Source organism: Lampris incognitus, chromosome 2 (assembly GCF_029633865.1).
Source record: "Lampris incognitus isolate fLamInc1 chromosome 2, fLamInc1.hap2, whole genome shotgun sequence".
NCBI lineage: Eukaryota > Metazoa > Chordata > Actinopteri > Lampriformes > Lampridae > Lampris > Lampris incognitus.
The window spans coordinates 25,220,604-25,242,269 of record NC_079212.1 but is presented as its reverse complement, the minus strand read 5'-3'; the positions used below and the strand labels follow the sequence as shown (position 1 = coordinate 25,242,269).

General features: G+C 41.9%; 3 protein-coding genes across 3 annotated transcripts; 1 reads left to right on the top strand and 2 right to left on the bottom strand.

The window, feature by feature from the left end:
• Positions 1–364: 364 nt before the first annotated feature.
• On the top strand, positions 365–11,214 carry hipk1a (homeodomain interacting protein kinase 1a). Its single transcript, XM_056273612.1, has 17 exons — positions 365–414; positions 664–1,397; positions 1,493–1,866; positions 2,019–2,142; positions 3,984–4,103; positions 4,217–4,303; positions 4,736–4,917; positions 5,133–5,283; positions 5,499–5,703; positions 5,993–6,111; positions 6,508–6,645; positions 7,950–8,101; positions 8,318–8,470; positions 8,664–8,834; positions 9,406–9,599; positions 10,015–10,145; positions 10,753–11,214. The coding sequence occupies exons 2-17, from the start codon at positions 666–668 to the stop codon at positions 11,191–11,193; spliced, it is 3,474 nt and encodes a 1,157-aa protein (XP_056129587.1). The 5' UTR covers positions 365–414; positions 664–665; the 3' UTR covers positions 11,194–11,214.
• Positions 11,215–13,091: 1,877 nt separating this feature from the next.
• LOC130129435 (coiled-coil domain-containing protein 42-like) lies at positions 13,092–14,653 on the bottom strand. Its single transcript, XM_056299007.1, has 6 exons — positions 14,636–14,653; positions 14,449–14,553; positions 14,163–14,363; positions 13,774–13,995; positions 13,308–13,472; positions 13,092–13,172 (listed from the first exon to the last, which is right to left on the bottom strand). Exons 1-6 carry the CDS (start codon positions 14,651–14,653, stop codon positions 13,092–13,094), a joined length of 792 nt encoding a protein of 263 aa, XP_056154982.1.
• Positions 14,654–16,353: 1,700 nt separating this feature from the next.
• On the bottom strand, positions 16,354–21,462 carry sdf4 (stromal cell derived factor 4). The gene is made up of 7 exons (XM_056273036.1): positions 21,246–21,462; positions 20,475–20,817; positions 19,253–19,389; positions 18,972–19,085; positions 18,587–18,745; positions 18,199–18,374; positions 16,354–17,913 (listed from the first exon to the last, which is right to left on the bottom strand). The coding sequence occupies exons 2-7, from the start codon at positions 20,783–20,785 to the stop codon at positions 17,737–17,739; spliced, it is 1,074 nt and encodes a 357-aa protein (XP_056129011.1). The 5' UTR covers positions 20,786–20,817; positions 21,246–21,462; the 3' UTR covers positions 16,354–17,736.
• Positions 21,463–21,666: the final 204 nt, after the last annotated feature.

Genomic DNA, 21,666 nt, shown 5'->3' with positions numbered 1-21,666 from the left:
GGAAGTTCCATTACGTCACTACAGCCGTTGCCTTTCCAAGCGCGTTTACGTCATTTACGTCTGTAAAGTAGGAAGTACGGTGTACAGGTCGTGATTTGCGGTGGATGGTTTGTCCGGGCGACATTGTTAGTTTCACTGACATCCAATATCTCGAGTGACACAATGCATACCTTTATTTTTTAACAAGATACGCGATGCCACCTGAGAGACTCCAGTCCGTTCTAGCTCGGATCCTCGTTGCTAGCTAACCGTTAGCTTACGCCTCATCCACCAAGAGAGAGAGAGAAAGAGAGAGAGAGAGGGGGGGGGGGCTGCGACGAGGCTATCAGTTCAGCTGATCAGCTGCAGCACAAGACAAAGCTGTTAGAAATTAGATTTCATATCGGTGACTGCGTATCAGATCATCAGATACAGGTAGTGTCACGACTAGTCGCATCGTGAGTGCAATAACGTTTATTACCTGCCGCACAGTAATGTAGCTAAACGTTATTAACTTTATATATATATATTAGCTAACCTAGGCACTATCTAGTCCCTTAGCTCTGCAGCATAGTGTGCTACAGTGGTAAACATTGGTTGTTACCTAGTCCTTGCCATCTTTTATCGCTTGAGCTTGCAATCTCACAGTTAAGGTAATTGATGTTGTGTAAATTTTGTCCACAGACATGGCCTCCCAGCTCCAGGTGTTCTCCTCTCCCTCGGTGTCATCCAGTGCCTACTCTCGCTCAAAGAGGCTGAAGGTAGAAAACCCTTCCTGGGATGTGAACAACCATCTGGGAGATAATGGTTATTACCAGCAGAGCCCTAGTCAGCGGTCTTCACCCTCCACTTCTGGGTCCAATTTCAACACAGTGTACAACTCAAATCAGTTGCATCCACCGACGGTAGGCTCCCGGGAACAGACAGTAGTGCGGGCGGCAGACAGCACAGGCAGCCTTCGTGGACCACCCTCCTCTTCATCGTCATCCTCTTCTTCTAGTCGTCGTATCAAGGATGCAGAGTCGTCTACCCAGCCGTGCGACCTGTATCACAAGCAGTTCAGCCTGAAGCGGAAGAGTGAAGAGGTGGACAGCAGTGACAGTGTCCAGATACTGGAAGAACTCTCAGCCCCTGTGGTCTCAAACCGCACCGGTGGTGGAGGGGGCACCACCACAGCCCAGTCCATAGCACATTCTACTTCTACCGCTAAAAGCAACAACTCTCATAGTGAGGGAGACTACCAGTTGGTGCAGCACGAGATTCTGTGTTCAGTGTCCAACAGTTATGAGGTGCTGGAATTCCTTGGTCGTGGCACCTTTGGCCAGGTTGCAAAATGCTGGAAACGTGGCACAAATGAGATAGTAGCAATTAAAATCTTGAAGAACCATCCCTCCTATGCCCGGCAAGGTCAGATCGAGGTGAGTATTTTTAAATCAGCCATTTATGTGGACCTTTGATGTTTCCTAAGTAAAAGTCTTTATATTCACCATTTACTCCCTCCCACACCCCGCAGGTGAGCATTCTCAGCAGGCTAAGCACAGAGAATGCTGATGAATTCAACTTTGTTCGTTCATATGAGTGTTTCCAGCACAAGAATCACACCTGCCTTGTGTTTGAGATGCTGGAACAGAACTTGTATGACTTCTTGAAGCACAGCAAGTTTAGCCCTCTGCTGCTCAAGTCCATCCGACCTGTTCTGCAGCAGGTAGCCACAGCATTGATGAAACTGAAAAGCCTGGGACTAATCCACGCTGACCTGAAACCTGAAAACATCATGCTGGTAGACCCTTTGAGACAGCCATACCGAGTGAAAGTCATTGACTTTGGCTCAGCCAGCCATGTATCCAAAGCAGTTTGCTCCACTTATCTGCAGTCACGCTACTATAGGTGAGAACAATAAAACCTGTAATATTGTTGCATCATATTGTTGAATCAAATATTGCTACTGATTGAATTGACCCATTAGCCATGGGTGTTAAGAGGCTATCATAAATGGTACTGTCATTTACTGTCAATTGTCCAAATCGATGTGTTTGCAGAGCCCCAGAGATCATTCTGGGCCTTCCTTTCTGTGAAGCTATCGACATGTGGTCATTGGGCTGTGTCATCGCTGAACTGTTCTTGGGATGGCCCCTCTATCCTGGTGCCTCAGAATATGATCAGGTCAGCTACATTAATATGTTTATGCAAGAAGACAATGGATTATCTACTATTGGTATTCAGTATCTCCCAGTTGATACAGTAAGGCAGTGATATTCAACCATGTGCCATGGAGCAATGTGTATGAATGCTTTCTTTCCAACCCACCACCAGCTAATTTCACCCTTTCACCAATTACTAATTGGTGAAATCAGCTGGAGTGGTGTTGGGTTAAAAAGAAAACCGCCATACGCATGACTCTCCATGGTACATGATTTAGTATCACTGCTTTAAACTGTGTGTAGCACACTTAAACGAAAGAGAAATGATGGAATTGAGTGTTCTGGTGGACCATGCATATTTCATTATAATTAAAAATGGTTACTTAACAAGTGTAGTACTTAGCTTTGTCTCCTTTAGATCTTCAGTCCATAGACTTCGTCACTGCCTGCCTAAACACATGTATAAATAGGCAGAGACCTTAATTAGGTACAGGTCTGCCTTCTTGACCAGATTAGCCCCTCTCGAACATACACTACAAGGCCAAAAATGTATGAACACCCCTTCTAGTTAGTGGTTTTGGCTATTAAGGCCACACCCATTGTTAATAGGTGCATAAAATCAGGTATACAGCCATGCAGTTTCTATAGACACACATTGACTGTAGAATGGGTCATACTCAAGAGCTCAGTGTCTTGCAACATGCACTTTCCAACAAGTCAGTTGGTCGAAGTTCTATCCTGCTAGAGCTACCCTGGTCAACTGTAATTGTTGTTGTGAAGTGGAAATGTCTAGGAGCAACAACAGCCATGAAGCACTTTGCCACACAAGCTCAAAGAACAGGACTGCCAAGTGATGAAGCGTGTAGTGCATACAATTCATTTGTCCTCAGTTGATACACTTAGTACCGAGTTCCAAACTGCCTCTGGAAGCAATGTCGGAACAAGAACTGTCTGCCGGAAGCTTCATGAAATGGGTTTCCATGGCCAAGCAGCCACACACAAGCCTGGGATCACAATACACAATGTCAAGCTTCGGCTGGAGTGGTGTAAAGCACACCGCCGTTGGATTCTGGCACAGAAGAAAGGTGCTGTCTGGAGAGATGAATCATGCTTCACTATCAGGCAGTCTACCGGACCAATCTGGGTTTGGCGAATGTCAGGAGAACACTCCCTGCCCGAATGTATAGTGCCAACTGTAAAGTTTGGTGGAGGAGGAATAATGGTCCTCATGGTTTGGGCTACGCCCCTTATTTCAAGTGAAGGGAAGTCTTAATACTATACATAGAACTGTGTGCTCCAATTTTGTGGCAACAGTTTGGGGAAGGCCTTTTCCTGTTTCAGCATGGCAATGCCCCCGTGCACAAAGCAAGGTCCATTAAGACCTGGTTTGCCGATTTTTGGTGTGGAAGATGCCTGACTTCAACCACATCTAACACCTTTGGGATGAATTGGAACTGCGACTGCAAGCCAGGCTTTCTAGCCAAAATCTGTGCCCGACCTTACTTGTAGATAAATGGTTGTGATGTTCAGCTGTCTACATACTTTTGGTCATGTAGTGTACCAACATTAATTTATGTGTGAAAATATGAAAATTTTAAAAAGGTAGTCATTAGGATAGGACAGTCACAATATTGATGCTGACAGTACCACCATAGCAACACTTTTAATGAAGCAGACATTTAAGTCACAATTAATTTAAATCATTCCTCACTACCTGACGGTGTCATCAAGTATGACAAGAAGTACAATCTTTATAAAGACTTAATTGCAGTTTCCAAAATTCCTTAAACTGCTAGTAAGTGAGAGGCTTACATTTGTCTTATTTCAATAAATGAGTCGATTTTGTGTTTTTGGCGCTGCTAGATTCGCTACATTTCCCAGACCCAGGGCCTTCCAGCAGAATACTTGCTGAGTGCAGGAACAAAAACGAGCCGCTTTTTCAACAGAGGCCCTGACTCAAGCTACCCCCTCTGGAGACTTAAAGTAGGTGGCTTTGCAGGAATCTAAACACAATGAACACAGTTAAATTGTTATGACATTCTTGATTTAAGACTTTAACTGTACCGTATAATTTTATTGTATTTATTTACTTGCAGACACCTGCAGAGCATGAGGCAGAGATGGGCATTAAATCAAAGGAAGCAAGAAAGTACATCTTCAACTGTCTAGATGACATGATGCAGGTGAGGAAGTCACCATTCATTTTCTGGGCAAATCCTGCTGTTGATTTCAAAGCAGTAAAATACCTTATTATTTTTGCCCTTGCAGGGCTGTAAAAAGATAGCTTAATTGAAAAAGTATGTCTTTAAAGGAATATCTGTTGTATCTGTCTTTCTCTATCTGTCTGTTTTGGGAAACAAGCATTTTGAACAACACATCAGTGTATAATAACTTCAAAAGCAATTTCAACCTTGGGTTTTGTACCAGTTAGCTATGGTATGTGCTAATGCTTTAGCAATGTTTAGAGGTGACTGAGGATGTTGGTTTCACCCCCAGCATACAACGCACTATGAAACAGTATATAACAGCACCCTCCAAACATTACAAGGGTTTTATTCCTTCACAGCACTGGTAGTGCTAACTTTTTGTTTCTGGTCTTTTTGTTTTCACCCTAGGTAAACATGACGAGCCTGGAGGGAACTGACATTTTGGCAGAGAAGGCAGACCGCCGGGAGTTCATTGACTTACTGAAGAAGATGCTCACGCTAGATGCAGACAAACGCATCACGCCAATGAAGACCCTCAACCACCCCTTTGTCACCATGACTCATCTACTACACTTCCCTCACAGCTCACAGTGAGTAAGAGCATTGGTGCTCAACTATAGGTGATTAGTGTAGATGATCTATGTGAGATGCAGCATTTTAGTTTTTCTTTTTTTTCTTCAGAAAGTGTAGTGGTGATCATCAGTGCAGTAACAATTCTTGAGGATAAGGCTTAGCAACACAGTTAATTTTTTCTTGTGTTCTGGTCTTATTACATTCTATTCTTGAACATTGTTTTCTTTTGTAGTGTGAAGTCCTGCTTCCAGAATATGGATATATGCAAACGCAGATGCAGCGCCTTTGAGAACGGGAAAAATTTGTTTGCCAGTAACAACAACCCCAGTGCAGCCACCAACCTTACTGTAACCTTCAGTAGCCAACTAAACCAGCACAACCAGGTACGAATTCCTACTCACAAGGTTGTCACAGTCATCTTGCACTGAGTGACAACTTATCTTTATCTGCTATCTTGTTTTAGTTGCTATGAGCTTTGTCAGTAGTTATGTGAAGTCATTCATCAGAAATTGTTAATTATCCTCAATTTTGGTTCAGTTTTATAAAGGTCAAACAGTGTAATCCTAAACGCTGCGTATACAAATGTCATGTCTTCCAGATGGCCTCCACAGGTGGCCAGTCCCTGTCCCTGAGCAGTAATGTACCATTGTTGAACTACCAGCCCGGCCTTTACCAGCAGGCCACCATAAACATCCCAGGCCTCGCCCAGCAGAGCGTACCTCTGCAGACCAGAACCACCCAGCTGTGTGCCCAGACAGAGCCATTCCAACAGACGCTTATTGTTTGCCCACCCACCATTCAGGGTGAGCGTGCCAGACCTCGGAGTAGAGCTGCTTTGTGTTTATACATTCCCATGACAGTAGTGGACAGTGGAACTATCCACTGTATAAGAGGACAAGGAAGAAGAGAACATAAAACAATAGAGCAAGCACACACAAATGCCTGTATAAAAAATTAGTTTGTTGGTTAGTTAGTTGGTTAGTCTCAGGGCTAGTGTCACAGCTGCACATTTCTGATTGATATGTACTATGTCTGTGTGTCTAAGTCTGTATATTTAACACCATGTAAACTGACTCCATTTTTCCCTATTAGGTCTTCAGACATCAAATAAGCACTCAGGATACCCCGTGAGGATGGACAACTCTGTCCCCTTAGTTCCTCAAAACCAGTCCTCCCAACCTTTGCACATACAGCCCAGCATGTTGGCACAGGTAGGGCCCAAAGTGTGACTGTCCCCTTTGTGCATATGTTTGTCTGTACACGTGCTTGATGTGTTTGTGTTTACTATCATACATGGGGGGGGGCATTAAACTTTTCCACACTCTTGTTATTTTACATTTATTGAAATCTTAGTAAGAACTCTCCCGGTACAGTTAAAGATAGTTATTCTGGAATCCTTTGATAATCCACTGGGGGCCTGTTCCATAGCTAACACAATTCACCATACCCAGGCATTATCCCTATGTTAATTGCCTAACCTTTTTTGTATTCTCTGTGACGCGAGGAAATTCCAAACATCCTCTGTAGTTTCATAGTTTCACCTACCTTTGCTTCCCCCCCCCCCAACTCCTCCACTCCTTCCATCTGCCGATAACATGCCGTCCCAGGCCTCCTTCAACCCCCTGATGGTAGCCAACCTGTATACCCCAGTGGCGGGAATGCCTCCATTAGGCTCGGTCCCTCTGGCACTGGGTTGTGGGGCTAGAAGCCCCGGCGGCTTACTGGATCAGAATACCTCCCTGCTGGTAAAGCACCACCACAGTGACCGCAGTCATACATTTTCCCCTCCCCACTCTCCCTCCTCCTCCTCCTCCCACATTTCTTTCAAAGGTGTGCAGCAGAGTATAGGATGCATGCGCCGGTCTTGGTTTATGCAATTGCTTGCAACTTCCTGTGTCTCACTTTCTCCCTGTTTCCAGAGTAGAGGGATTTCAGCTATAGGCTCTTAATGAAGACTTAAATATAACCTTCAATGATACAGGTTTATTTGCTTGCAAGCAGGTGTTTTAAAACCGCTCTCCAGCTGATTTATTTTTATTTGCAACGTCAAGATGCTGTTGATTCCCAGTCAAAGGCAGAGGTTCATTTTAGTCCATAACCCAAATGTTGAACTCACTAAGTGATAATGGCATCCAATTCACTTGATTGTCTTGTTAAAAGGAGGTGCTTGCTAACAGAGGAGCTTGAAGCTGGATTCTCCGCTCAAAGAATGGTCTAATGGCCTTGCTGCTAACTAGATATCACCTCATGTTTTTAAATTGAGTGCCTATAGTTTTTTTATTGAAAACTTATATGTATATATGAAAATTAACATTATCATTGATTTTTGCACTAATGACATTACACCCTGTGAGATCAGCTTAAGGGCCTTTTTTAATTTCTTCCTCTCCTCCTCAAACGAGCAGATTCCTTTCGATTTCAGGTTGTAACTGGACTATCTTTATTCTTCAGGTCTGTGGACTTCAAAGCATGTCTGCTTTGCTTTGGAGGATTGAAAATTGGAATGGAATCTTATTTTTCTGCCCTTCTGAGAACCCTTTTTAGGCTGCCGTGACTGCATTTGTCGTCTCTTAATTCACGTTAAGCATGTTTACTCCTCAGCAATAATTAATGCAACTCTCTCTCTCTCTCTCTGTATCTTAGGAATAGGTATTGAGCCCAAGATCCAGATGGTGTTGATGTGACATCATTCAGAGTATTGTTCAGCATAACTGTTACAGTCCTTTTTATCTAATGTGATTAAGCATTTTTTGCCATGAAAATTGAACCTCATTATACCTGAAAATTGTTTACATGACACTATTTACAGTTTATTGGGCATACTGGATGCCTTTTAGGGTTCATACAGATGGAGACGGTGAATCTTTATTTGTCCACTAAAACGCATGTGCTGGTTATGCCTCCGCTTTCTTGCGCTGAACTTTTGGTATCTCTTACAGACAGTATCCCTTCTAAGGATCGCAATATCGGTTTTAGGACGTGGAATGAAATGATAACTCCTCAAATTTATTTTAAATTAATGTGTGTTTGTGTGAATGTGTGCATACAGCAGGGCTGGCCAGCAGGCACCCAGCAGATCCTCATTCCTTCAACATGGCAGCAGATGCCAGGCATGGCCATTCACAACCCTGGCCAGACTGTGGTTCCTGACTCACCCATGGGCCCTCCTCTCTCTGACAGCCAGCAGACTTCCAGCTGGAGGTGGGTTCTTTATGATGGACCTTAATGACCTCATACTACCTCTAAAACCATAAGTTTTGATGGCACCACTGTAAACCTGTAACAGGGATGTCAGTATAATCTAATCAATCTTAAATACTATACTTGCAGTATAGTCACAGTGCTGCCATTAATCTATACAGCCAAGGGGAAGTGAGTGAAAATGTTGCCTCCTTTTTTTTTTTCCTCCTTTCCCAGGGGACGTCATGGCAGCCAGTATGACAGCCTCAACCAGCAGGACTCTGGTGGGAACCGTCATGGCACTTCCCAGAACCACAACTCAGGAGTGGCTCATTCTAGATCCCAACAGGGCAAGAGGAGCAAAGCTCGACATGCAGACAGTAGGGCCAGGTATCAAACTCATTTTATGTTCCAAGCATCTGCTCGGGCTGTATAAATTGTGAGATTCTTCTATTGGCTTCTGCATCTATTCTCCCATCATGCTATCAACAACCACTGGTTCCCTGACATGCAACTTCCAAGGGTTTTAAAGTTGTTTGTATTTTCTATGAATCACTAAGCAAATATGTTGCTTCCCTTATAGGCCAGTGTCGTCACTCCAGTCGGCTGCCACCGTGGTTCACAATTCTACCACCTTTGCTGGTGATCAGTCTCAGCCAATCATCATCTCTGATACTCCTAGTCCAGCGGTCAGCATCATAACCATCCACAGCGATTCAGAGGATGAAGATGACAGGAAGTTCCCCCCTGCATGGTGAGTTCATTTTCTCACCACATTTCACATGGCATAGAGTAAGGTTTCTCAAACAGATGTCATGTGAATCGTTGAGCAAAGCGATCATACTTGAAAATAAAAGTTTGATTACCAAATACCAATATCCTTTTATCCACTAATAGCCCTCTCAGATTTCACCAATGTATCCTCTTGGGGCCAGATCAGTATCCACGCTGCCCGCATCATAAAACCGCAGGCTCTCATACCTTTAAATTTCTTGTAAAAGTGCTGCAGTTTTTGCTGCCATTTTCCCTTTTTCACCTTAAACATGTTTTCAAATTTTGAACAAAGCAAAAAGGCAGTGTTTAATTATTTGACAATAGATTTGCAATAGAGGTATTGTGCCGAACATTTTATTTTTTTCCCTTTTTAGATGACATATTTTGAAAGTATAAGCATCACCAGATTTCAAACCATATTGTGGAAACTTATGAATTCAGTTGCCTGTACCTTGCACACAACTGTTCCAAAGGAGCCCTGATTTGGCGGATTTTAATGTATTGAACTTAAGGTGGAATCAACCTTTGTTAATCCCTCTTCTTTTTCGCAGCTCTGGAACGAGCCAGCGGACTAACGTGATTAGCTGTGTGACGGTGCATGACTCTCATGACTCAGACTCCTCCACCAGCAGCCCTCTTAGCCCTAAGGCCAGCTCACAGCCTTCCAAGTCTCTGGCCATCATTATGCCCTCTGTCAAGAGCCAGCCTGGAGAGAGCTCAGCCCACAAAGCCCCTGCGGCACCAGGTTGTTTGGAAATTTGTCAGATCCAGTAGTGTAAAATTCTCACATCAATTGGCAAACATGAATGGGGCTGGTTTCACAAGCATTTGTTTGTGATGTATGAAATTATTGGTGTAGAATTTCTGTGCAATTACCAACCCCTGAGAATTTATTCCAGCTATCACTATCTTATCTCAAAAACCAAATTTTGATTTTCTTTCCGATTGACAGTATGGGTTTGGCCAATCATAGTTACTGCAGTGTAATTTGCCAATGTGATACCATGCCTTAATTGCACACCACCTAAAATGTTGAATGAACTAGAAATTGCTTTTAAGTGAAATATCATAGACCCGTTCTCTCACTTTTACTCAGCCCACAGTTGTATATTTTACTGCTCTTATTAAATACGTTCTGTACATTTTTTTTTCTTTTGTAGCTCAACCTGCAAGTGGCTGTGGTAAGTCCAAAAAGGGATCAACTCAACAGGCCAACCACTCAGGGGATTCCAGCACTGATCGCCATCAGCGGGCTGCAGCCAGCAGATCTCAACCTCTGAACCTGAGTCAGGTGACTGCTTTTGATTGCAGTTGAAAATGTCATAGAAATCCCCTTTTCAATCTATTCTAAGGGTTTGCTAAGCCTTCTTACTTCAGGGTTGAGTAAATATGATGGACACTGCTTATTGGACACTTCCAGAGAAGTAGACAGACAAGTTACAATAACAAGTTCATAGCCTAGTTCTGAAGACATATGTCTGCATAGAGTTTTTATACTTTCTTCATGAGACCATCTGGTGTAGGCTCTACTATACATTAGCAAACATATCTTGGTACAAACAAGGTAGCTTAGGATAGCTTGATGTCATATCTGTTCTCATTCAAGGTCTTCCGTGTCTCAGACAGGAGTTCAGAGCTTATCTCCTTGCCAGGGCCCACCAGCTTTACAGGCTACCATGTGTTTATTCCCATACCTTATCTCTTGAGTGCAGTGCCCACTCACTCCCTCATGTTGGCACATAGTAAGAGCGAGTACTAATACAAATTATGATTATTAAACTTAAGTAGAAGATGATACATATAGTAATATTTTTATCATAGTATGTACTGAAAGGATATCTGTATCAAACCCCTCATACTGATGAATTTAACTGAGCTGATGTTTTTTGTTGTTTCAGGTACAACAGTCTGTGATGGCATCATCACATGATCAAATGGGAGGCAACAATTCGTTGAGGCGGCAGCCAACATACCCCCCTCCTGTTTCCTCTCACTCATCCTACCGGCTTAATGAGTCCTCTTTTTTCAGCTCCACCCCCAACCTGTATGCCTACCCGGCATCAGCTGCCCTGGCCTCTGTGTCCCAAGCTGTGGACCAGATGCAAGGGGGCTCATCCCGCCACAGCAGGGCAAACAGTGCTTACACTTCCCTGGGGCTGCTACAGAAGAACAGCAGCCTGGCCCTGGTGGGTCATGCTCCAGGACAGTACAGCCACCATCAACAACAGCAGCAGCAACAACAACAGCAGCAGCAGCAACAACAGCATCTGGGTGGACAACCTTTCCACCGCTCCAGTGCTACCTACCAACGCAAGCTCAACCAGTACCCCTACCTGTAAACACAGGCACCTGACTGAGACACGGAAACACTAGAAGTTGACATTGCTAGCCTTGCATTTAATTTTAAATGGAGACCAAGAATAAATGGAGCACTAGCTCTTTACATGGGACTGTGAGATTTTTTTTTTAATTGATCAGTGTTATTGTCATGCCCAAATTTTGATATGACCAACTCTTTAATTATATAATGAAAAAAGGGATAGTCCTGCACTTCCTTATCAAAATTCGGTGGACCCCCCCCCCTTTTAAACTTTCGCTTATTTGGGGTTTACTTTGCATTGCAAAAGTAAATTGTTTTTAATTTCAATGAGTCGAGCCACATTTGACAAAGGTGTACTGAGAAACTGTTATGGTGGAGATGAGATGGTTAATTATTATTTACCTAATATTCTCAATCATTTTATGTTATTCAGGTTCAGCATAAATGCTACATTCATCCACACTTAACCGTGCACTTGGCATTTTTATTCAGGCCTTTTTTCTTGCCTTTTTAAAATATTGAATTTTAATATCTCAACACATTGTGAGAAATGTATGTTAAGTTATATGAATTTGTTGTATGTTTCATTTATGAATGTACTGTATGTTAATTGTATTGTAAATACAATTTAAGAAAGTAAGTTATGTACTGAACTGCAGACTGATGTGTCACTATTTTCCGAAACAGGTCCTTAGACATTGTCATGTATTGTTTTCTATTTGCCATGTTGATGGACTGTGATTGTATTGGGTTGATTATGTTGCTCATGTTTTAGTATGTTAAACAACCATATGCTTCAAAGCAAGTTAAGGTGCCGTTTTCAAAGGAGATTAATTTTCTGTTCTTAAAAGTGGCAAAGTTATTCTCAAGGTTGCATGTGTTTGATGTGGAATAACATTCAAGAAAGGTTTAGACTTGCAGTAATACCATTTGTTTTTGTTTTTGATTTTTTTGGAGGGGGGGGTTATTTCAATTTTTGTGGCTTATGGTCTTAATGGTAGTGGGAACATGTAAAGGCTCTTGTCTTGTGAAGTGATGTTGTATGTGAAGTTTAGCGTGCACACTAAAAATCTGATTGGTATCTTACACTGTACTTGAAAAGTAAAGCCATTTTAGAATACATCTCAAATGTAATATACACAGTAATAACTGAATTCGATTTGTGAATTATCAAATCCGATGAAGGCGACTTCATGAAAAGTGTGAATTGATGTTCAATATGTAACTGCATCTTAAGAAATCATTGGTTTGGTGAAATGATTGGTCCTACAATCCTGCTTTATTGTGAAGTGCTTCATTGCTTAAAACACACAAAACTTTATCCCATATGTACGCAATAAAATCTTCTCAAAACTGAACTTAAACTCATTTATGATACAAAGAATCCCTTAGAGAAAACAGGAACTGAACCTCAAATTACCTCAATTAATTTGCCTTAATATATATATTTTGCACAGCACATGCATATTAAGGGCAACACTGGTGCAGTGGTTAGTGCGGTTGCCTCACAGCAAGAAGGACCTGGGTTCGAGCCCCAGGTCCAACCTTGGGGGTCATCCCAGGTCATCCTCTTTGTGGAGTTTGCATGTTCTCCCCGTGTCTGCGTGGATTTCTTCCGGGTGCTCCGGTTTCCCTTTCACAGTCCAAAGACATGTAGGTCAGGTGAATCGGCCATACTAAACTGTCCCCAGGTGTGAATGTATTGTCCCCAGGTGTGAATGTATCGTCCCTGTGATGGACTGGCAGCCTGTCCAGGCTGTCTCCCTGCCTGCCACCCAATGACTGCTGGGATAGGCTCCAGCATCCCGTGAGCCTAAGCAGGATAAGCGGCTTGGATAATGGATGGATGGGACATGCACATTAAAAAATAACACTCCTAAGTGCAAAACCAGGTTTTATTTTGGATCAGGGTGCCGACTATTGATGTGCAGTCCACAGCTGGTTCTGGCTGTTTATTGACTCCCAAATGGGCATCCAACTGACAAAAAGACTCTGGATCTGAGGAACCACGACAGTCAAAAGATGAAAAAAACAAAAAGTTTTTTTTTTACCAGGGGGGAATAGAGACAGGAAGGACAGTATTGTGCCGGTGTATTGTGATAAAGAAGTAGCTGTAATATGTCCCAACTTCACCTTTTCCAGAAGCTTAATAGTGTCCTCTGGGGCTGTGGGTGAATCCTCAACATGGCCAGATGTCTTGCACAGACCCTGGTACACATTAAATACGGCCATCTTGATTGTGCCTATCAGCATTACCTTCTTTGCAGCTGTATCCTGAATATGGTTCCATTTTGACTCCTATCAGCACAAAAATTGACATCTTTTAAATCAACTGGGTTTTAATTTGAGTGGAATATAAATGAATGATGTAGGCATTGCATTTGTAGGGTCCCGTTTAAAAGAAAAACCAAACTACAAAGCCAAATAATAGGTGTATATGGCTGGTGGCTTTGTTTCCAAAAGGGCATTTAGCACCAGTATAATTGTCTTGGTTATATTTCATTGCTACAAAAAGGTAGATAACCTTTGTGCAATGTTGCTTTTGGGAAAACTCAATATGTGCAAGATGATGCTTTCCAGTGCATTACATTATACCCACCCAGATCATCCTCTCAGCAAGGATCTCCTCCAGTTTGCTTTGCAGTTGGCTCAGTTTGTTATTGTAGCGCAAGAGAATATCAACGTGCTGCTCAGTTTGGCGAGCAAGTTCGGCACGGGCATTCTCGCTGCAGTCCTGTTTTTCCTGGATGATACACAACAGGTTTTCTTGGTCCAACATCAAGGTTCTGAAGCTATGAATCAACTGTTGGGGCTCATGGAACTGCGGAAGAGCCACAAAACACAACGGCAAGGCACACAGATGGAAGAGATGCATATCAGAATATTTGAACAACTGTTAGCTCTCCTTGCCACCCACCCTGCTTCACTTTAGGTCCCCTCTTATGATCTCTGAGACCAGGACATATCTGTGGATCCAACGACACCTACTTGCTCACTGGCCTGCACCACGTTCTCCAGGTAGGTGAGGTTGAGAGTGTCCTTGTGTAGTTGTCTCTTAAGGCATTGGCGTTCCTGGATCAGCTCCTTGGTTTTATTTCGGAGAGCACAGAGTTGGGTTTGCTTCTGCTCAGTTAGCTGCCTCTCATCTTTTGCCTTTCTCACAGCTCTACATCGCCTCGTGTTATGCTCCTGAAAGGAACCATATAGTGTGATGTTACTGGACAGTAACGCATCTTTTGCCGTAAAGCTCTTTTGAAAACAGATTATGGGCTACTTTCAAAACGTTGTCAAACTTCTGCATATAGTGCCTCAACTTGGCCTCCTTCTCTCCAAGGGCTCTCTTTTTCACTTGTAAGTTCTCAAAAGCTGAGTGAAATTCCTGAAAGTCAAACAAAGTAAAAATAAGTCACTTCATCAAGGTTATACAGCATATCTCTGTTAGATGATCCATATCCTCTGACCTCTCGTTGCTTTTTCATGGCCTTATGAGCGTCCGTGGCCTCCTTGTTCTTCAGCAGGAGCCTCGTGGAAGTTAAACTCGTCTCTGGCCACTGCGTCTTTCTTTCATTTCTCAACACGGGTCCAATTTTCAGTCACATGCCATTAAGAAAATAAAGAGATAAAATTAATTTATTCTTTTTTTTCTCCCCAATTATACTTGGCCAATTACCCCACTCTTCCGAGCCATCACCTGACAGTGAGGAGTTTCGCCAGGGGGTCATTGCGTGTGGGGTATCACGCTACTCCCCCAGTTCCCCCCTCGAACAGGCACCATGACCGACCAGAGGAGGCGCTAGTGCAGTGACCAGGACACATACCCACAGCCTGCTTCCCACCCTCAGACACGGCCAATTATGTCTGTACGGACGCCCGACCAAACCGGAGGTAACACGGGGATTCGAACCGGCGATCCCCGTGTTGGTAGGCAACGGAATAGACCGCTACGCCCAATCAAATTATACTTAAACCGATAAATTGCGGTTAAGCGTTTCAGCTCAGCAGCGCCGTTATTCAGGATCAGCCAGATACTCACATTAGATGGTCTAGGTTTTCAGTGAAGCACTCTGGAAGCCGACCTAACAAATTCGAGGACATTTGCTTTTTAGATCTTTTCTTTTCAATATTCACGCAAAGAAATTGATTGCAGCTCTAGCTAATCCGTGAGAAGTTTTGCTTTGAGACTATCCAGAACAAATCCTGTACATCCAACCGAAGTTCAAGTCAGAAAATAACATTCGTCTCCTGGCAACGAATCACTGAACGATTCTAAACGAACGAAGGAAGCACAAGGGCAAAGGAAAATGATGTGCATGTGTGCGTGTGTGTGTGTAAATGTAATCCAACTGTGACTGGGCAAAGTAAATACATCCCATAATTTAAGATATAACTTACAATATCCTACTGACATTATCCAACAAGAAACCAATCAAAAAGACCTGTGTTGCCAGATTTGAGAAATTATTAACATGAATATTGTTTATATCTTACTTTTATAATTTTACATTTCTAATTTTTTATATTTTTATTTCATCACCTTGTCTTGTTTTTATCATAATCCTTGTTTTATCAGCTCTAATTCTCTTTGTTTTAATGATGCTCTTGTGACTTTATCCTGACCGTGTTTTACCTTGTTCTGTGGAGTGGATCTGGCATTATGTCCCATATTTTTATTGTATTTCATTTTTATCTTGACTATGTGCATTATTTTATCCTGTTGGGTAAGGCTCCTTGTAACATTGTTCAGAAAGGTGCAGTATAAGTTTATTATTATTATTTTTGAAGTACAAGGAAAATTTAGCAGAGTACAATCATGGGTAAATTTTAGATGTTCGTGTGTGTTGTCCCATGTTATGTTTTTTTTTTTTCAGTCTTCTTTTTGATGGCCGATGGCTACTAACTGTCTCTTCTCTGGGAGTGGGTTGCTGATCCTAGACTCATACAGGTGATAAAATATCATATATGTTTGATGACATCATGTTATCCTGAATCAGTTGAAAAGACCAGTGGGGTGGTGAAGAGCGGATCCCATCAGGATTTCCTCTACAAAACCCGAGGTTAGCCAATTAGCCAGCCTGACACGTCTCACTACTGGAGAAACCTCAAACCAAAGCTTCAAATTTTAACTCACGTAAATCATACACTGATATTTATGAAACCACTGAGGAAAACAAGGTGCTCAATGATTGATATGAAATATTTATTGTTTACAAGTAAATCTGCATTACATTTTATAAAGCTGTCACAAATATCTTAAATCTTATCGTACATTTTCTTTGAGAGGACAAAGAGGAAAGGACTATAACAAGATGGAAACAGCATTCCACATGATATTGTAAAGCGCAAGAAATGCAGTTTGCAATATGAGGAATGCATATTATATAGTTTTTCTGAGCATTTAGGGGAAAAAAGCACAAGTCTGGCTGTATGGATGAACAAAGAAAATATACAATCAAAGAAAGGACTTCCCTGACAAGTAATTGATCCATCATCTCTGATCCAAAGAAGAGATAGTATGGAAGCCTTTAAAATGAGAATAACCTCTTTTGGAATAAAGTGCACACCTGAATAGAGATGAAGTATGGACCTGATTGAAACAAAATTCTGATTTAACAAAACCTTCTTACCACAGCACATAACCAAGATGGCTTGGTACCGATGATCTGTTATCTGTTATTTTTCATTGCTTTGCAAAGTGGTAGAGGAAACAGTAAGAAGGAATTATTTCCCTCATTGACAGATGTTGAGGTGTTACTGCTGTTTAAATATACACATCTTGTTCCAGTTACTTAATCATCTGACAAAGACACCAGACAGTTTAGTCAGTTTGTGTGCAGGACAGAGGACGTCCATCAGGTTGGAAACTTGCAAGGAATTTTAACGCCACTGATCACAAAAATCAAATTTTAAAACACGGGAGGATGTGGTCAAAGACCATTTGTGCCTCAGCTGTAAACTGAGTAGCATTACACTGACCTTATCTTCAATTAGTACTATTGACATAAGCAGAGATAAATGTGGACGTATGAGTATTTACATTGTATACAGTTATTGCAGCTAAAATCATTGAGTTTGCAGCAGACCAAAAAAAAACAAAAAAAAACAGATCCTGTGGTGCGAATTGAACTAGTGGTGCAAATTATTCCTATACTACTTCTACCGGGAGGGGAAAACCTAGTCTGGTTTAATTCCTCATATACAGAAATTTCATGATATATCAACACAAATGAATTTGAGTTTATGCAGTGCCTTTAATGCACAGCAAATCACTAAAACGTTCCATCTGTACAAAGCAAGTCCAATGGCAAATGGAAAACAGAGAGTGGCGATGGTTAACTTTGACAATGCAGTCCAGATATGAAGGGCGGATTTTCAAAAGCCTTGATTTAAATCAGCAGAGGAGGCTAGTGGAGCGGGGCTTTATAATACATAATTGCACACTGGAACATCCCATTGCTTCCATCATCCCAAAAGCAGATGTGGGATGCTACCCCCTGTATTGAAGTGAGCTTGTGGTAGTGGGTGTGTTTGTGGGTTGGAGGCTGTTACATGGATATCTGGGCCCTCAGAACTCCTCATGAACATTTCTGGCATAGTCCATGAGCTTGCTGCCTGTGAAGTACTCGCTGTATTTAAGAATCTCCTCCAGCTCCAAGTTGCGGTTCTGGTTCTCATCGGCCACCGCTATCATCTGCTTGGCCTCGTTCAATGCATTATACTCATTCATAGGGTCCATGTATTCCTAAACACAGACAAGGGGACAGGGAGGAAGAAAAGGAGAGGATATGGAAAAAGACTAATCTTTAAATTTTGTTATGCTTTGACATAAATGAAAAAAATTCATGCCGACAATGTGGTTACAAAAATCATGTTCATGTTCTGGTCCATCAAAATATTTGAGACTATATTATAAATATTAGAGAGAGATAGAAAAAAATTATGTTAATAATTTCAAAAACAGAAGACTTTGATGCAAAAAGCTATCAGAACCTTTGCTTTTTTTCTGTATCTTTTCTTCATCACCCACCTCCAGTTCCTCCATTGTGACAATGCCATTATGATTTGCATCGATGACTTCCTCAAACTCCTTCTTCCTCTCTCGGACCCAGTCATCATCAATATCCTGAGCCTGCTGGTTCTCCACAGTGCCCATGGGTAAAGAGATGAACTCAGACAGTGTCAGTTCCTTATCACCGTCCTGGTCTGTAAAAGCAAAACACATATCTTTTTCTCATCTCAGAGGGAATTGGTTTCATGCATTTTTTTTAAATCACAGTCCTCATTGTAGAAGACCCGTTCAAACATGTGAACCAATCAACCTAAATCTACACTTTATTGTAATACAGTAAACAGTGGTATAGACAGTGATCCTGTAAAGATAGTTGTACATGATTACTGTGGGTAAGCCAACACACCCAGGTCACGAACAATCTCCTTCACCATGTATTTGAGCATCCCTCGGCTGTGCTCAGGATGGAGGAAGGAGAGGAACTCCTGTTCATTCAGCAGTTGGTCAGCTGGGGGATTGTCAGCCTGAAACCAGCGGTCTTTCAGGCTTTCTAAAACTTCCTGAGCTGCAATGACAGAGAGTAAAGAAGAGCCAATATAAACAGTAGTTACAAAGTGACAGTGCGACTGTTCTTGGAAGACAGCTAGAAATCTGCAGCGTGAATACTTTTAATATCAGAAAGGTGTGGAGGTAAGACACCTCCAGACTCATCTTTATCACTAGTTTCAAAAATTGCACAGATCTTCTATTCATGCTTTAGAATAGAATGCTGTTTATCATCCTGCACTTACTTTCTTCGTCCACTTTTAGATCTTCATTGTTCTTGATCTTTTCTGCAACTTCTTTCTCATTGAATCCTTTGCTGGCCAGAAACTTGATTCGGTATTCATCCCAAGTCACATGGCCTATCGAAAAGCTTCAGATTAGAATATGGATACCTTAAAATAAACTTGATAAACTTTTATTGAAAAAGCCAATTATACATGGACTATTTTGAAGCAATTAGGGAAACAGTGCTACAAAATGAAACATCTTATGAGACCAGGAAAGACGGGAAAAATAATTCCCTCACCGTCTCCATCTGGGTCAACAGCATGAAAACTCAACTTGTTCTCCCTCACAGCCTCTTGGAAATGTTCCTCTGTTTTCTCCATAATCCAGCGTTGCATTTCCTTAGCACTTACACTTCTGTCTTTGTTGAAATCAACTCTGAGAGAGAAGAAATCCCTGTTAGGTGCCTACTGATTTTGATATTGAAATGTTAACATTCTGTGTGTTCTTTATTATTTGTGATGGAGAGGATGTACTTTGGTCTGTATTAGCTATACAGTATATTATATGCCTGGCATTTATCCAGTTTGAGTTCTTGTTTGAATGTGCTGAGCTCGGATACATTTAACAGAGCTAGTCCATAACCTTATAAGGTAAAATAATGGAACAATCAGCAAAGATATGTCAAGCAGCTTGCTTCCTGGCAAGGGGAATTTGTCAAGTTGCAGAGAAAGAAATGTTAAAAATATGGCCTGGCTTTTGCCTTAACGTATATGTTTCTGAGCTGTAACAAAGGCACATAGCTTTGCAACTGTATACTGCGAGGGCAAATATTTACAATACATAGTACAGCTATTGTTGATCTATTGTACCTCAAAGGAATTCCTTAGTTCAGGCAAATCAGTATACAAAACTTTCAGATGTCAGTCTAAAAGCATTTATAAGCATGTTCTATCCTTTGAAAAAAGAACAATATGCAACAAATTAAACTATGCCTAGACTTTGTTTTTTTTGTTGTTTATGCCCGAGATGGGATTAACCTTGTGGACCCACTTCAGAAATTATTCTACTTTAAACTCATTTGAACTGGGTAAAAAACCCAGTGTATTTCACACATCAGTAATATAATTTTGAAAATGTCCCATTTGGTGTTTGTCCATGCAGATTTTTTTCTTCGCAACACTCCTAAGATGTATCTACAGCTTGTAACAAAGGTGAAGCAGTCTTGTATAAAATGCATATGGTTTGTAAACAAGAAATTGTGATTTCAGTTTATGAATGGAGTTGTAAAACCTTGCAAGATAGTCTTGTGCACAGTCAGTTGCCCTCGAACTTCTCAAACTGCCCTCAATCTGGTTCTAACTTACAACTTTGAGAACTGCATGTTATGATACTCCAACTGTTGTATTCAACAGCTCACTTTAGACTCTGAGGCTGCTATCTTAGGCATGCATGTAAAGTAGCCAAACAGGGATGGTGTTAGCCCCGAGGCCCAGGTGGAAAGACTCTCATGTATGCCTTACTTGCTGAAAATGTCAATTAGCTTCTTCCGGTTCCTCCGTGGTTCTGAGTCTTCCTCAAACTCCTCAATCTCTTTACCTAGGAACACCTCCTGGTGGAAGTCTTTGTTGAGGTGGCCATCCAGCTCCATTTTTACTCCATTCAAGTGGTCCGGGGGTAGAATCTCATTTTCATCCTTGCTGGTTGGGTTCTTCTCTTTTAAGGCTGACATGTTGGCTGGCCGTGCATGAACATCCATGGTGTGGAACAGGACATACATCATCAAGGACACAGCCTGGAGCTGTCTACACCAGGGTCGCATTGAATTAGCCATGTTTATGGCTTACAAAGTCTACCTAAGGAAAGCTGTGAACACAAAGACATTGGTTTTATAGCATGTTATTCAGCTACATCAAAGATGTATTCTAAGTCAACGGTAACGCCTAACCAAGCCATCTGTGAAAGACACTGTCATGATGTTACAGCCCTAATATTACATGAACATTCAGGGCAGGGTTACGTTACATAAGGAGGTGTTGCATCGTGAACATCAACATTTCTATAATTTAAGTGGCGGACTTAGTGTTTTACGATCAAAACCGAGGGTGTTACAAACAGATCACAGTGACAGTCAACAGGGATGAGCAGCCACGAAAGCTAGTGGTTGCTAACGCTAGATGGCTGAGACCTGTACAACTTCCGCCTGAAAAGTCATATGGTACCCGACGTTAAATATGATCTCCACCGAGATAACAGGACATCTACAAGGGAGGACATAGCGGGAGACGACGTACCTGTCACTTTGGATACGCAAATATAACCGATGTAAGGGTGTGAAGGTGGCTAGCTGGCGTGTCGCGACGCGTCACGTCATGCGTCAAAACCAAACAAACGAGTGCGGAATGTACTTCCTGTAAACGTGGACTTGAGGAGCAAGACGCGTTTGACCTCCGTTGGTCAAACAACAACAGGTGGGAGTCATGGATGACCGTTTCCCTGCCGTCCTGCCATTAATAAAGTCAGCCAAAATTGCTCTCTGTTGGCTGACACAATTACTGTCGGACAAAGTTGACGTGCCGATCCAAACAGGAACTAGGATGGACGTTGTTTGGAGCCATGTTGGAAAGGTAATGTTAATTTTCTTTTTGTAATGCAAACTATTACCTCTAGGTGGCACTGTGTTCTAAAGTAATAATAACCCCATCAGAAACTTTA

Excerpts from the sequence above, each read along its gene's own strand:
- LOC130129435 (XM_056299007.1), bottom strand. Across the intron at positions 14,364-14,448 it reads AGTTTGACAACGTTTTGAAA|GAGCATAACACGAGGCGATG; the intron begins GTAGCCCATAAT and ends GGTTCCTTTCAG. Across the intron at positions 13,473-13,773 it reads TTGCTGAGAGGATGATCTGG|GAGTCAAAATGGAACCATAT; the intron begins GTGGGTATAATG and ends TTGTGCTGATAG.
- hipk1a (XM_056273612.1), top strand. The coding sequence starts at position 666 with ATGGCCTCCCAGCTCCAGGTGTTCTCCTCTCCCTCGGTGTCATCCAGT. Across the intron at positions 6,112-6,507 it reads AGCCCAGCATGTTGGCACAG|GCCTCCTTCAACCCCCTGAT; the intron begins GTAGGGCCCAAA and ends ATGCCGTCCCAG. Across the intron at positions 8,471-8,663 it reads CATGCAGACAGTAGGGCCAG|GCCAGTGTCGTCACTCCAGT; the intron begins GTATCAAACTCA and ends CTTCCCTTATAG.
- sdf4 (XM_056273036.1), bottom strand. The coding sequence starts at position 20,785 with ATGGCTAATTCAATGCGACCCTGGTGTAGACAGCTCCAGGCTGTGTCC. Across the intron at positions 18,375-18,586 it reads GGAGATTGTTCGTGACCTGG|ACCAGGACGGTGATAAGGAA; the intron begins GTGTGTTGGCTT and ends TTGCTTTTACAG. Across the intron at positions 17,914-18,198 it reads TCACAATGGAGGAACTGGAG|GAATACATGGACCCTATGAA; the intron begins GTGGGTGATGAA and ends GTCTGTGTTTAG.